At 38.0% G+C, this 16825-nt stretch overlaps 1 protein-coding gene across 1 annotated transcript in view; it reads right to left on the bottom strand.

Moving 5' to 3' along the window:
* Positions 1-16825, bottom strand: part of RGS22 (regulator of G protein signaling 22) — a 145942-nt gene that overhangs the window by 117231 nt on the left and 11886 nt on the right. The window contains exons 3-6 of the mRNA XM_023518230.1: positions 11464-11685; positions 4636-4721; positions 3380-3548; positions 78-207 (exon numbers count right to left, since the gene is read on the bottom strand). Of these exons, the coding sequence (XP_023373998.1) occupies positions 78-207; positions 3380-3548; positions 4636-4721; positions 11464-11685 (607 nt within the window). The remainder of the gene's footprint in view (positions 1-77; positions 208-3379; positions 3549-4635; positions 4722-11463; positions 11686-16825) is intronic.

Genomic DNA, 16825 nt, shown 5'->3' with positions numbered 1-16825 from the left:
AAGTGCTCTAAGATTAGAACAAATAAACAAAAATTTAAAGAGGAGTTCTGAAGTCATTCTTGTCCTTGCCTGCTTACCAGAAACAGATGAAAGAACCGGTGATTCGATTCTGCTGTGTGGTGTACAGCTAGGTGATGAAAAGGTTGATACTGTTTGCTGACTTTTTTTTGCTAATGAAAACCAATCTTTTGTCTGAGTGTAGGAGGCCTAGGAAGGAGCATATTTGTTTAACATAAGATTAGTAGTATTCCTTCCATCACAAACCTGTACAAATTAGTATAATAACATTCAATTTGTATAGTATAATATGTAAAGGAAAAATGATCCCATTAAAGAAAAGAAAATTGTGCTCAGAAAAATTCATTAGCTAAGACAGTGGTTCTCAACCTATGGGACCCCCTTTTTAACAATGAAAATGCATCGCAGCATTAGGAAGGTTGAGAACCACTGAGCTAAGAGAATAATGAGAAGGAAATTTCTCTCCAGATATCATTGTTAGTAGATAACCAAAGGAAAAAACTAAGCCAAATACTCATCAATTTCTCTACTCTCTCACTCTCAGGCTATTACTGACCAAAGCAAAACTCTATAAATTCACTACTTCTTGGTAGTCACCACAGCACATCAATCCTTTGGTGCATCTTTGGCTAGCTGCTCACGTTTATGTCTTACCCAATTATTTCATGTCCCCAATTGTGTCTGGCCCGGATCCATGTTTCTGTTTGTTCGTTTGGGGGGAAGGGAGTTATTTTTGTTTTTAACAGAGTCTCACTCTGTTGCCCTGTCTAGAGTACCATGGCATCAGACTAGCTCGCAGCAACCTCAAACTCCTTGGCTCAAGTGATCCTCCTGCCTCAACCTCCTGAGTACCTGGGACTACAGGTGCCAGCTACAATGCCCAGTTAATTGGGTCTCGCTCTTCTTCAAGCTGGTTTTGAGCCTCTGAGCTCATGTAATCCTCTCGCCTCAGCCTCCAGGAGTGCTAGGATTACAGGTGTGAACCACCAAGCCTGGATCAATGCTTTTAACAACTCCTCCCCCATCATGGCAGAGACTCTACTCTTAGTACCACTGGAAAACTCTCTGAGCTCAGCCAACTCTTTGCCACAGATTCAGTTTTCACAACTTTGCTTGGACTAGATGCTTGCTGCATACTGATTTCCTGATACTCTGTCTGCCCCTGGATGCAGCCCTCATTTTCTCTTTGCTTTGTGTACCCCTAAACCAGCCAACCTAATTCCTAGGCTGATCCTTAGCTTCTAGAACCCCATCTCCAGGAAGCTCCTATCTCTGCCTTCCTGGGAAAATTCCTCTGCCTGCCTCTTTCAATGATATCTTCTCCTATTTTTCCTAGAAAATCCAAGTGTTCAACAGAAGGAGAGAAAGGAGTGTCCAGCATTCCTTTCATTTTTCATTTCTTCTTTTTCCAACTGAGTCAGCTGGCTGGTTGGCATTTAGCTTAAGGAACATTCGAGAAGAGGAGGCCTAAATGAAAGAGACTATTACTTCCTATCTATTATGCAGAATTAACAGACCAAGTCAAGCCACATAATGAGATCAAAGTGAGAGAGAGGGGTGGCATCCGAATAGTTGCTGTCCCTCTCACTAGGTAAGGTTTCCTAGGTGCATAAAAGCTTTAAAAGACTAATTTACTTTTGTTTCCTCATTCCTTCAAAACTAAGTTATTTGTTATTAATTATATGTTTATTCAACATACAGTTAAGTGACTACTTTATTCCAAGCAATAGACTAAGCACTGACAAGAGGCCAAAATAATGAAAGAACATTCAGGGAATTGAGAGAGGCCAATACACTAGTGTCCTTGCTATTTCAAATTCACAAAAAGGATGAGAGAAAGAACAAGATAGAAAGAAGCCACCAGTCAGACATAAAAGTAGCTAATTATGTCCCTTTATACTTTTTTTTTTTTTTTTTGCCAAGGCTGGGTTTGAACCTGCTACCTCCAGTACACAGGGCTGGTGCCCTACTCCTTTGAGCTACAGGTGCTGCCCCCCCTTTATACTTTTAAGAGATGGGTCAATTAGTTTTTAGATGGTATAATTGAAGACTCAAAGAAATATTACCAATTATTATAAAGATTAGTTCCTATCTATAATCATGGCTTAAATAACTTAAGGGCCCAAAGAACTTTGGATCCTCAAAACTCAAAAGGGTATTGAAAAATGATATAGTTAAATAATTGAGTAAGCAGAAATGAGTTCTTTCATACCCCCAAATAGCAAAAGTAAACTAGCTTAGATTTTTACTCCCTTACATTTGATTAAATTCACATGTAAGAAATTAGAAAGTATTCCCTTGGATTATTTTTCCATTTCTGTGTTTATTGGTCTCAACTATCAATGCATATTTTTATTTTTATGACATTCCTGACATTAAGGGTAAAAAATACTTTAAAATAAGTTTAAGAGAAAAAAAACATCTCTTTAGTATATCACTAAGTATTTAGTGGAAATAATAGAACTGGCATAATTTTAAACATTTTTACAAATTTTCCTGATAGAAATGAAAAACTACAAAATTAAGAGGAGCCATACCTGAAAAAAAAGTTCAAGTAACATAAGGGAAGTCCATCCATCTCAACACAAATGGCAGAGCGGCTTCCTCACATGTGACACCTCAGATTAATCAGAAGTGCCCACCCAGAATACTGTATTGAAAAGAATTTGGGGCTAAGTCCTAGCTTCGCAGAAAAATTTCTAAAATTGATTAACAATGTCAGTTGTGGATGGAGATTCTGAGAGTATCACTTGCATGGCAACATACTTGCCATTCCTGATTTTTACAAAAGTGTGCTTCCAGAGATAAGATTTGATAATTAGAGGCCAAAGATCAAACAACAGTTTTCACTACACTGTGACTCAAGGACACTTGATTCTAGGTTGTATGTCTTCAAATGCACTCCGAGAATCCCATGTTTCTCTAATCATGAAGGACAAATTTATCTGATAGCAGTTAAATAGTAATGCATTTTACTACTAAGGAATAATCTAGACAATAGGAAGGAAATGACTCTATCATCTTTTTTACAAAAGTAACAGAATTCAAATAATAAAAATCCTGGAATGAACAATGAAACCGTGGACATAATTCAAGATACCATTGATTCCCAGGTGGCACAGCATGTTAATCTGTGTCTTTGCTATTTTAGACACATGGGCTATTTCTAATTACATTTCAGGTAAAAGAGTACAGAGCAAATGTGTCGACATAAATCCACAAGAGTTACTGCTAGATCAGTTTTAGAAGTATGTAGAATCATTTTCCCTTTCTATGTGGTACAAATGAAATTCAAACCCCTAAGATGAGAAATTTCATTGAAGTAACAAATCATAAAAAAAAAAAACACTCATACTTTTACCTCGCCAAGAGAAATGTAGAACTTTTTCATAATTAGAAGATTATCTTCTTCAGTGGGGGGAGGTAGTGAACTGCGTGGTTTTTTCAGGACCCAAGGAGAAAAACTTGTACCTAGTGTGAAACTCATACCTGACTTGCTCCATCGTGCTTGTGAGACCAATTTGGCTAACCTGTATTAGAAATCATACAATTTGAAATAAGTTTCAAATATGGCAGAATTCAGGAAAAAAAAACACTAAAATCTTATTTTATGTATTCAAGTCCATTTCCTCCCCCCAGCTCTGCAGGATGATTCTCTTAGGCTTATTCACAAAACTACTCATTAGTTGATAATTATTCTGTTTTTATCTACTTTAACTTAAAAATGGTTATTCTGAAGAAAGGTCAAATTGTAGGTACTTACACTTTAAAAGTCAAGGAACAGAAAGAAAAATCTTGGCTCTGCATTATGGTATATTATCTTTTTCATGTCACATTAATCCTCATTTTTAAATTCCCTGAACGTAAGTACCATCGCCACCAACGAACAATTTAAAATATATAATGACCAGCTCAGTGCCCATAGCTCAGTGTCAACACATATACCAAAAGCAGGCAGGTTCGAACCCAGCCCAGGCCTGCTAAACAACAATGACGACAACAACAACAAAAAATAGCCAGCATTGTGGTGGGTCCCTATAGTCCCAGCTACTTGGGAGGCTGAGCCAAGAAAATCACTTAAGCCCAAGAGTTGGAGGTTGCTGTAAGCTGTGACCACAGCACTCTACTTAGGAAGACGTAGTGAGACTGTCTCAAAAAAAAAAAAAAAAATGATAATACAGGGTGACATAATGGACATTATAGACTCAAAAAGGGGAGGGTGGAAGTGAGATGAAAGCTGGAAAATTACCTATTGGGTACGATGTACACTGAAATCCCAGCTTTCACCACTGTACAATTGATTCATGAAACAAAAATCCATTTGTACTCCCTAAATCTATTGAAATAAAAAAAATTTTAGGAATAAAACAAAATAAAAATATAATGGCCAAGGAAATACAACCGAAGTACATTAATAAATGTAAATGTAAAATTTCTGCAGACAAGTTAAGTGACTTTTATCAATATTCTATCACTATTATTCTATAGCAGATGAGATCTAAACTCCAATGGGTTAAAAGGTATGTATATAATTTTACTAAGATTTCACAGAAAAATAAATTTTGGTGGAAAAAATAGGCATTTAGAAATGCGTATATATTTGTGGAACTGAAATACCTGTATTCAAAGTAGCAATCACTTTCCAGAAATGCTGGAAGTCTTTCTTTTTTGATCCATTTAATACCTTCTTCACGACTGAGACACTATTGGAAAAAAGCAAAAAGAAGAAAAAATGTTAAAATCACTTTTAGACCAATTAAGCCCTAACCATGAGAGGAAAAATGACCTCTAGCAATCACTAGGAGCCCTACTCCCACACCTTCTATTAGCACAAAAGAGATCAATAATTCCGCGCCACAAAAGTATGGCTGCTTCTTGCATCTGGTACCTCTTTAATTCTCTCAACAACTCCATGTCAACTATTATCTCCGTTTTTACAGATTCACAAATTAAATCCAAAAAAGTTAAGTAACTTATTGACAGAGGAGGTTTGAGAAAAAAATCAATTGAGCTCAGTATTTTCAGTTGTAAAATGGGCTAAAAATAATCACACACACACACACACACAAACCAAAAAAAATCACCAACAGGAAAAGAATCACTAAGAAAAACTTAGTAAGGCCACTAAAGTCATTACAGGTCCCTTGGGGTTTTTTTGGTTTTGAGACGGAATCTCACTATGTCACTCTTGGTAGAGTGCTGTGGCATCACAGCTCTCAGCAACCGCAAACTCTTGGGCTTACGTGATTCTCTTGCCTCAGCCTCCCAAGTAGCTGGGACAAGCACCCATCACAACGCCTGGCTATTTTTTTGTTGTTGTTGCCATTGTTGTTTAGCAAGCCCTGGCCGGGTTCGAACCCACAGCCCCAGTGCATGTGGCCAGCACCCTAACCACTGAGCCACAGGTGCTGAGCCTACAGGTCCCTTGTTCCTCCAGTAAACAATTTTTTTTTTTTTTTGTCAAAGGTTTAACATCCCTAGGCACGCTCCTAGAGATGTCAGCGTTAACAATTATAGCAGAGTTACAAGGGCCATGGTACAGAGGCTTCTGTAGGACCCACACAGGCACTGAGCCCCGCAAAGGTTTTCTAGGGAACATGCCCTTCACTCCTTGACCTGAAGCAGGACTAGCTAGGCTGAGTAGGAGAGCAGGGGAGCAGAGGAGGAAACAAATAGTGAGTGTGGCAGTAGCATGATCTAGGTCACAGGATGAGATTTGAGGGATGGAGGGAGGAAGGTGGGAGAAGCAGGGCACTGGCCTGATGGTGAACAGTCTTTTAAATAGTATTAAGGATGTTAAATTTTATCTTGAGGTTGTGAAAATTGCTGAAGAGTTATTAAGTTGTTATTCATTCCAAAATATTCACTGACTATTGAGTCTATTTTTTCGTATATTCACTTTTTCAGAATTCTATGGAATGTCAGTACATAGACAGGACACAAATGAATTTCAGAATTCTATGGAATGCCAGGACACAAAACAAAAGCTACTGATAAATAAAACAACCAGTATAATACCCATCTCAGTGAGGTCAGTGTGTCTGCATGTATGAGGCTTCCATGGACTATCTGGCAAAACAATAGTTTTGCTATGAGATCAGCATCAGCGTCAACATGCAGCCCATCACTAACTCCCTGAGGAAACTGAGTGCCCACACAGTAGTGCCAACGTCTGGTGAGCTGACAGTCGTGAGGGTGCACGTGTGCGCGGCATTCCTGATGCACAGCACCAAATCATTAAGCTCCCAGGATTGGAAAAATGGGCACACAATGGTTTTCTCCTGGTCATCACAAAACATCCATTTGGCCACTGTCTTCTTGGAAATGAAAGAACAAAGAGAAGTATTAAAACAGCCAAACCGAATCAGGGGCAGCTTGTTTTCTGTCTCATTGCTTATTGGTGAGCTGTGAAGTTAAAAGGATTCCACAGACGTTACATGCTGACAACCACACAGGACTGGGGACTTCTCACGAGCACCGCATCCTGCTCCAGACTGTAATATGGCCCAGACTACTACACAGTTCATCCAAAGTCAGTTTGCCTAGTATTTGTCTAATGGAGTTTCTCTATACTTCATTCTCTTTTAAGTGTTTTTTTGAAAAATAGTCTTTATCCAAACCAAAAAAAAAGATCCTGTCAAGGTTTTTTTTTTTTTTTTAAGTCAGAGACTCACTCAATCACCCTGGGGTTGAGTGCCCTGGCATCATAGCTCACAGCAACCAATCTCTTGGGCTCAAAAGAGTCTCTTGCCTCAGTCTCCTGAGTAGTTGGGACTACAGGCACCCGCCACAATGCCCAGCTTTTTATTTTAGAAACAGGGTCTCGCTCTTGCTCAGGCTGGTCTCCAACTCCTGAACTCAATCCACCTGCCTCAGCCTCCCAGAGTGCTAGAGTTACAGGCATGAGTCACTGTGCCTAGCCCACAAGGTTTTTTAAAGTATATATAAAGACCAAAAACATACAGAACAATCCTGATCAACCCAAAATAATTTAGTAAGTAATATAAGAAACACAAAAATAGCACCTATGATCCTAACACTTTAGGAGGCCAAGGCAGGTGGATTACCTGAGCTCAGGAGTTGGAAACCAGCCTGAGCCAGAACGAGACCCTATCTCTAAAAAACAAAAAGTAGCCAGGTGTTGTGCTGGAAGGCGGTAGTCCCAGCACAAGAAGGAAGGAAGGAAGGAAGGAAGGAAGGAAGGAAGGAAGGAGGGAAGGAGGGAAGGAGGGAAGGAGGGAAGGAGGGAAGGAGGGAAGGAGGGAAGGAGGGAAGGAGGGAAGGAGGGAAGGAGGGAAGGAGGGAAGGAAGGGAGGGAGGGAGGGAGGAAATATAAAAATAATTTACCTAAAAAACTTAAACTTTTTTTTAAAAGTTGGATGAGAAAGAAAAAAGAGATAATCAAAGATTGGAGGAAACTGATTTTAGATAAATCATTCTAGAACTACCAAGTAGACAGCCTGTCTAAATGCCTATAGGATCAGATTAACAAAAATTATATTTAGATGTACAAGGAAACCAAATAAAGTATGGTTATCAGCCAATAGATATTTTTGTATAGTCAGATTGATTGAGGTATAAACTACATTCAGTGAAATCCATCCTTCTTGGCATATAGTTCTACAGGTTTTCACAAATGCACGCAATCATGTAACAGGAATACATAGTATAATCAATATACATAGTAGTTCCAACACTGCCCCCAAATTTCTCATGCCACTTTGTGACAGCACTTTCCTCCAACCCCAGACCCTGGCGATGCCACTGATCTGTTCTCTAGATTTGCCTTTTCCAGAATGTTACATAAATGGAATCAATATAGTAAGGAAACTGATTCTGGTGTCTTTCACTGGGCATAAAGCATTTGAGGTTGATCTGAGTTCTTCTGTGTATCACTAGTGCATTCCTCTTCATTGCTAAGTACTAGTCTACTGTATGGATATATAGACTGAGTTTATCTATTTCCCAGTTAATGGAATTTGGATAACTTCCAGCATTTGTAGTTATGAATAAAGCAATTATAGTCACTCACATACAGGTGTTTAGGTGAATATAACTTCACATTTCTTTCAGGTAATAAACATGAATAGGACAGATGGATAGTATTATATGTTTAACTTAGAAAGAATCACCAAACTGGTTTCCAAAAGTTGGAAGTTGCTCTGCATTTGACTGAATTTCCCTTATGATTAAAGATACTGAGCACATTTTCACATGCTGATTACACTCATTTGCATTTCTTCTTTGGAGAAATGTCTTTCTAGATCCCCTCTACATTTTAAAAATTGGGTTGCCTATTATTAAGCTGTATGAGTTCTTTATATCATTTAGACATGCATCCTTATCAAATGAATGACTTGCCAATATTTTCTTCCACTCTGTGGGTATCTTTTTACATTCTTGGTATTATCATTTGGAGCATAAAAGATTTACATTTTATCTATTTTTTTCTTCTTTTGCTTGTGCTTTGGGTGTTTTATCTAAAAAACACCTCATCCAAAGTTATGAAAATGTATGCCTTTTATCTTTTAAAACAGGATAGAAGTTTTGCACTATTGGATTCAATATACTTACTTTTTGAGAATTTTTGCATCTGTTGTCATCAGAGATATTTATAGGGTTTTCCTTTTCTTGAAATTTCTTTATTGTTATCAGGGTAATGCTAGCTTCCTAAAATAAGCTGGAAATTAATCCCTCTTCTTTTGTTTTTTAGAGAAGTTTTCATAAATTTGGGAAGATTTTAAACTATCAATCCAATTTCTTTAATAGGTATAGGATTATTCAGATTATCTACATCCCCTTGAGTGAGCATGTTTTAAGGAATATGCTCATTCCATTTAGTTTATTGAGTTTGCAGACATAAAATAGCTTGTAATATTCACTTATTTTTTATTGGACATCCATAGGATCTGTAACGATATCCCGTCTTTCATTTCTGATATTAGTCATTTATTTCTTCTCTTTTTCTTCATCAGTAAAGCTAGAAGCTTATCAATTTTATTGATTTTTTTCCAAAGAAAAAATAATAAGCAAGCCTTTATTTTCATTGCTGTTTCCCACTTGTTTTATATTTTCAAAAATTTCATAGCTTCTGTTCTTTATTTCTTTACTTTTGATTTAATCTAGCTTTACTTTCCTAGCTTACTATAGTGAAAAGCAAATCATAGGCTTGAGATATTTAGTCTTTTCTAATATAAGCACTTAATGCTATAAATTTCTCTTTAAGAACTAAATTAGCTGCATCCCACAAATTTTGGTATTACATTTTAATTTTTATTAAATTCAACATAATTTTTAATTTCCCTTGAGACTTAACTCTTTGACCTAGGATTACTTAGAAATGTATTGTTTAAGATTACTCAGTCGATCTTTTTGATTTCTATTTACTAAAGAAAGTGAATAAACAAATAAATATCACTATCATACCTAGTAAGAATGTTTTTAATTAAAATTTTATAGTGCTATATAGTTCAGAATATTTTTCCTTTGGGCTTCAAGGCAATGCTGTAACATAGTTGATATTAACATTTAATTTTATGAAAGTTAACAAGAAAGATAGAAAATACATTTGAAGAATTGACGAGGCTGATGTAGATCTGTGTCTTATGTATTAGACATATTTTAGCCTATTTCTATCAGATATTTTAAATCAATGGAAAATAGAATTGGTAAATATTCATTATTATTTTCATTTGATCCACAAAATAAGCCTGAGTAGTAGATATTAAAGGCATCATTTGATGGATGATGAAATGAAGTTTATCAAAGTGACTTGTTCAAGGACAAGTTGAAGAGCCAATATTAGAACCCACGTGTTCTAGCCTCATGCTAAGGAGATAAAATCTAAAAGCTAAGAATAGACTTTTTTTTCTTTTTGAGACAGAGTCTCACTTTGTTGTCCTGGGTAGAGTGCTGTGACATCATAGCTCACAGCAATCTTAAACTCTTGGGCTCAAGTGATTCTCTTGCCTCAGCCTCTTGAGTAGCTGTGACTACAGGTGTCTGCCACAACATCTGGCTACTTTTAGAGACAAGGTCTTACTCTGGCTCCAGCTGATCTTGAACTTGTGAGCTCAGGCAATCCACCTGCCTCAGCCTCCTAGAATGCTAGGGTTACAGTCATGAGCCATCGCACCTGGCCCCTAAGATTAGAATTTAAGGCCAAGGAAATCAAAGGCATATAGTAAACTTTTGGGTCAAAAGTCTCAAATAGATGGAATACTATTCAGCCATAAAAAGAGGGAGACTTTTTAATCTTTTGTATTAACCTGGATGGCATTGAAACACATTATTCTTAGTAAAGTGCAAGAATGGAAAAGCAAGCATCCAATATACTCAATACTAATATGAAGCCAGTAGGTGATCTAATACACGCCCACAGTTGTGAGGAGGGGGGAAAGGGAGCAAAAAGGAATGGTGAGCTCCCAGTTAATGGGAACAATGTAAGGGTGTATGGATGATCAGATACATGCCCACAGTTGTGGGGAGGGGGAAAAGGGAGGGAAGGGGGATGGTGTGCTCCCAGTTAATGGGCACAAGTAAGGGTGTATGGCACACCTCCTGGGTGTGGGACACACTACAATAGGGACTCCACTTAACAAATGCAAACACTGTCACCTAATTGTACCCTTATGATCAATCTGGGGGGGGGGGGAAGTCCCAACTGCTTGATGGGATTGATTTAAAATCCAAATAAAATAACTCCTCTGTTTACCCACAAATTTTTTAGAATCTATCTACACTATAAAACAAATGACACATATATTTATATGGCCCCCAAATAACCTAATATTCACAATAAATTAAATGAATCTTCTCAGACTTATAATAGAACATCAACAAAACTGGCAGACTAAACTGGCCATTAGATTTGAGAAGATGATACGAGGCTTAACAAATATTATGTGTAGGCCGGGCATAGGGGCTCATGCCTGTAATCTTAGCACTTTGGGAGGCCAAGGTGGGAGGATCACTTGAGGCCAGAGGTTTGAGACCAGCTTGAGCAAACACAATGAGACTCTGTCACTACAAAAAAAAAAAAAAAATGTTATTTTTAATTAGTCAGACATGGGGCATAAGCCTGCAGTTTCATCTACTCAAAAGGATAAAGCAGGATGATCATTTGAGCCCAGGAATTTGAGGTTGTACTGAGCTATGATGCTATTGCACTTTAGCCCAGGCAACAGAGCAAGACTCTATCTCAAAATATATATATATGTGTGTGTGTGTGTGTGTGTGTGTGTGCGTGTATACATATATAATATATATTTTTTAAAACCTGTATATATAAACAGTAACAAAAACAACAAAAAATACTATGCATAAGTACAACACAATTTAATTAATACAGCAACATTTTGGAAAGGAAGCGTAAGGAAACTCATGATAATTTCACCAAGTGCTTTCTAACCCTAAAGAGATCTACATATAAGTATACTTTCTTACCATAATACTGTAGTTGACATTGATGGTCTCACCTTCACCGGGGACATTCACTTCACCAGGTTTAACGTCATGCTTTTCTCTCCTTACAACATCATAGATAGGATTTCGAGGTTGCTGGTTTTGTAGAATTTTTTTCAGTTGCTTTTCCAGAAGTTGTGGAGCATTATTAATTACTTCAAAAACGCCATAATCTACATTAAATCTAATTGCCTCTGAAAAGGTCTGTAAAATGAATGAATGGAAATGAAAATTTTAACACAGAAAGGGTCTCTGAGACTTTATATTTACGTATGCACGTGTATACCTCACAGAGATTTGTGTTTCTACCATTTCCTCTTCCCTTTTAGGAGCTAGGAAACCTCTTTACTAGAACTAAGGGAATCCTCTGAACCCATTCTCGCCAGAGTACTTAGGCGACAAGTAAGTCTCAAGGTATGTTATAGGAGAAATTTCCTTCATATAACCTCCATGATTCTTTGAAACTGGAAAGAGACACACACCTGGTCTCTATGAAGCAATGTGACACTGTTAGAAAGGGGGATTACTAGGGAAGAAGGAAGGAAGGAAGAAGACATATTCTCCTGCTATATCTTCCGTGCCGAGGAGTCATGAAATCTAACAATCTCCCTTGCCCCAAAGGAGAAAACTAAGTGCAATGTGTTCCTCATTTAAGACAATTTCAACACCATTCCTCACACTGTGACAAAAAATTTTAGACAAAGAGTAAAAGAGAATAACATTTATAAGCTTTTGTCATTAATTCTAAATCCTGCCAACTTTTATTTAAAGCCAGCCAGTTGATGTACAACAGGTCAGGAGTCTCGAGTTGGAATGCCAGCTTACGAATGAATAGCTCTGTGACTCTCAGTAAATCATTCAGCATCTCTGGGGCTTCCATCTCCTTAAGAAGTGAGTGGTAGACAGGCCATGCCTTGGCTCATTTGCCCTCCAAATCTAAAATCAAGCCCCTTTTTCAGAATATTCACTTATTTTAGTCACCTTCAGTGAACTGATTATTCGTGTAGATTAATTTATACATGTTTAGCCAGGTGATAGAAGACATTAAATTCTTCCCCTTGGAAGCATTTCACATTGTATATCAAATCAGTACGCTGAATCCCATAAATGCATCAATGTACACAGTTATGATTTAATAAATAAATAAATAATAAAAATAAATAAATTCTTCCCCTTGGGTCAATAAGTGTTCTAAGTAGAAATTAATTCTTCCAAGTTTTACTAAGGGATTTTTAGATGTACTACAGTTATAATTTAATAAATGATAGAATTTCATAGTAAAATTAGACCTAGAAATATGTGCATACATGTATATATATATATACGTATTTTTTTGGGGGGGAGACCAAGCCTCAAGCTGTCACCCTGGGTAGAGTGCTATGGTATCACAGCTCACAGCAACCTCCAACTCCTGGGCTCAAGCGAGTCTCCTGCCTCAGCCTCCCAAGTAGCTGGGACCACAGGTGCCCACCACAACACCTGGCTATTTCTTTGGTTGTAGTCGTCATCGTTGTTTGGCAGGCCTGGGCTGGATTCGAATCTGCCACCTTAGGTGTATGTGGCTGGTGCCTTAGCCACTTGAGCCACAGGCACCGAGCTTATATTTTTTATTTTAATGTCAGTATCACATCTCTAAAGTGTGACTGTTGACTATCTCCACTTCTAAGTAACTTAAAGTATATGGACAATAGAGTTCAAGATGAACATTGGGTCTAAGCGTGGTGGCTCACACCTATAATCCCAGTACTCTACAAGGCCAAGGCAGGTAGATCCCTTGTGCTCAGAAGTTTGAGACCATCCTGATCCAGAGTGGGACCCCATCTCTAGCAAAAATAGAAAAACTAGCTGGGCATGGTGGCACACACCTGTAGTCCCAGCTACTCTGGAGACAGAGGCAAGAGCATCACTTAAGTCTAAGAGTTTGAGGTTACTGTGAGCTATGACAGCATGGCACTCCAGTCTGGGTGACAAAGTAAGACTCTGTCTCAAAAAAAGATAAATATCAGTCCATCGTCAAAAAGCCTTACATCTAAGATTTTTACCCAAAGTGAACAGTATATAGCTCAATGAATAAATGAGAATAATTAACAATAAATTATGTATAAAGTGTTTTTCATAAATATATTTCCACTGCATCTGTCTTCAAACATGGAATTCAAACAAGCACCACTTACCTAAACATCATAAATATTATCCCTGAACACTATTCACTGGATTAATGAAATAAAAGAATCTGCTGACATCAGAGAATATTTGTATCTGATTAAAGAAAGGAAAGGAATTAAATGGATATCAAACATTAATGGGGGTGGAGGAAATGAAGCAGTATAATGTGAAAAGATTTTTTCCATCAATGGAGCAAGAGAACAAGTTTGATCTTTATTTATTGTTTTCCTTTCTTTTTCCAGCCTCCTACCCTCTCACCTAGTAGTCAGAGGAATAAAAAGCTGTGAAAATCCAAAGCAAAGAATGACAACTAATTAACTCAATGGATAAAGAATATATTTCTGCACAGGGTGCAGTGATGTGTACCTGTAGTCCCAGCTACTCAGGAGGCTGAGTAGGAGGATTGCTTGGAACCAAGAGTTTGGATACAGCCTGGGCAACATAGCAAGATCCTGTCTCTAAAAACAAAAAAGAAGGAAGAAAGAAAGATGAGAGAAAGAAGGAAGGAAGGATAGAAGGAAGAGAGGGAGGGAGGGAAGGAATATATTTCCTACTAACCAAGAAAAAAACTGCTTAATTAAAAAAAGTTGAGAGGGATTGTTGACACTCTAAGACCTTGGTAACCAATCTTAGTATATAGGTATATTTGGCAGAAACATTCGGGGTGATAAGAATTCCATTTCCTGAACAGCTATCATGTGGTAGGCCTGTGATAGACACTTAAATGCACTCTGTTGAATCGTTCACATTTCTGAAATAGCTCTTTATAGAAACTGATGTTCGGGATGGTTATGTGACAGCCCGTAGACTCAGAGCTATAAAGTGGTGGGTCAGGAACAAGTCTGTCAGACTGCTGTTCGGAGACTCGTCCTATAGAGAGAACATTTCCCCTTCTTTACTGGATTGCCCCAGACATGATAAAACCAGCATGCACTTAGACCACTTTCTCTATGCCAAGCGCTTTGCTGAGTAATGACCTAATGACAGTGGTTCTCAACCTTCCTAATGCTGCCACCCTTTAATACCCACAGGTTGAGAACCACTGCCCTATGAAGTTAGGGTAGCCAGGTGTTTTGATCCCAAAGGCTTGGCTCTTATGTACTCTGATTTAACCAGTAAGGGCACAGAGGCATGAAGCAACCTGTTACATGTGGGTAACTCTCAGCAGTTCAATGCAGTTGGACTACAACTAGACTAGCTGCAGTTGGAATAATGTAAGGAACAGAGAAGACTTGGAGTGGATAAGATAGAGAGAACCAGCTCATGGAAGGCTTTGCATGTCATTTTAAAAAGTATGGTTTTTAATCTTAATCCTCTGAGAAATAGGGAGACATGGCCAAGATCCTAAGCAGGTACGTAACTTCTGATTGGTGTTTTAGGAAGAGTCTCCTAGCAGGGTCTGTAGGACGGATTGCTTGCCTGCCAGCTCATGAGCTGTGAGGTAGACCGTACTGCTGACATCCCTCAAACAAAGCCATCACCACGCCTGCTTGGGGAAGGCGCTGTCTCACCACTACTGCTAGTACAGCCAGGGTTAGTGTAGTAATTATTAACTTTCTGGATGGAAGACTGTCCCTATCACACATGAGGGTCAGGCCAGGGTTTAAGGCAGAGAGTTAGAAATTACTTTTATAGTTAACAAGGTACAACTGCAGCTAAGAAAGATTAAATGGTCTCTTCGTGGCTTTCTAGCAAGTGCTCTAAGGAGCTTACAACAGAAACCTGGATTTATGACTATGAAACTGCTTAAACCTAGGATTGGCACATAATTTCAGTTAAGGCTTGCTGTACCTACTGTGGACTGGCTCACTCAGGATCCATTCCAACCTCCTGAAATGTGAAGCCTGGAAAACTCAAAACTGTCTTTCCCAGACACTCTAGGTTTTACGTGTAACTTAGGTTCTCCCACTCATATGTGACAAAAATACTTACATTCTGAATGGAGTTGGTGAGGAAAGAGGAAGAACATATCCTCCCTGAGGAAGAAAAGCTGAAGGACATAAGTCCATGAAAGAGAGGAGAGGACCTGTCAGAACGAAGAACTTTACAGCAAAAGGAAAATTGGAATTCGTTGTGCTTAGGATAAAATGACATGAAATGCTCCTGTTTATAAAGAGATGTAAATGTGTGCATGTTCAAATATTTATAAACTTTGGAATTTCTCTCTGTGACACCAATTGAACCGGGGCAAAGATCTGGCCAGAGGTAAATAAGTATTTTCCTATTTAGAAAGCCATGTTAGCTTAGATCTTCAAAGTTCCTTAATAGCACTGCGATTCTAAGATAAAATAGGGGGCAGATAACTGACTCAAAGCTTTTCCCAGTTAATTCATCTCAATAGTAGCAAAATACGGGAATGCCCAAGTGTCAAGTATTGCCACATTCGTAGAAGATACAAAAATGAATAAAAAACTACGTCTGCTCTTGTTGAAGGAACAAGTACATAATCACTTATTTTTCTCTATGAGGAAAAGAATCAACAAAATACTGAAAATAAATTAAAATTAGTGTAAATGCCGGAGGTGGCAGGTTCAAACCTAGCCCTGGCTAAAAATTGCAAAAAAAAAAAAAAAAAAATAGTATAAATGTAAATGCCAAAGGAGAAATATGTCCACAGAGACAAGGGTATTCTAGTATCACAATACTAGACTACTATGTCTGGTCTAGTTATCTTTACTTTAAAAGGGATTTGGCTAAACTGGAAACTATCCAGGGAAGGAGAAGCAGAATGATTAAATGCAAAAAATGTTGGGCAAATCATTTTGCTTTTCTGAGCCCTATCAGGTAAAAGGGGATTGTAACCACGTAATCCTAAGCTGTCTTCCATGTCTGATGCTCCATCAGTCAAGACTGTCTCTCCAAGAAAAGAGAGTCTACACCTTCTCCTCTCTAATAAGACCACCCAGCTCTCCTTCTCCTTTGTTAGTTCATTTGTTTATTCCTAAGTATCTAATCGCTTCTCGGCCTTGTGGCTAAGATCAAGCGCATAAGTATCTAATATGCTAAGTTAGTTCATTCATTTATTCGTAAGTATATAATATCCTGAGTGAGGCAATAGAGAGCGCCCTCCACAAAGCCTCCACTGAAAAGAATACATGAATGCTGCCTCAGAGTACATACCATCTAACAGAGGAAGAAAGAAATGTAAATATACAATAGATAATAAAAACCAACTTAA

This window comes from Otolemur garnettii, unplaced genomic scaffold (genome assembly GCF_000181295.1).
Source record: "Otolemur garnettii isolate 467f Iridium unplaced genomic scaffold, OtoGar3 scaffold00004, whole genome shotgun sequence".
Classification (NCBI taxonomy): domain Eukaryota; kingdom Metazoa; phylum Chordata; class Mammalia; order Primates; family Galagidae; genus Otolemur; species Otolemur garnettii.
The sequence above is the reverse complement of the archived record's forward strand: the minus strand, read 5'-3'. Positions and strand labels throughout refer to the sequence as shown.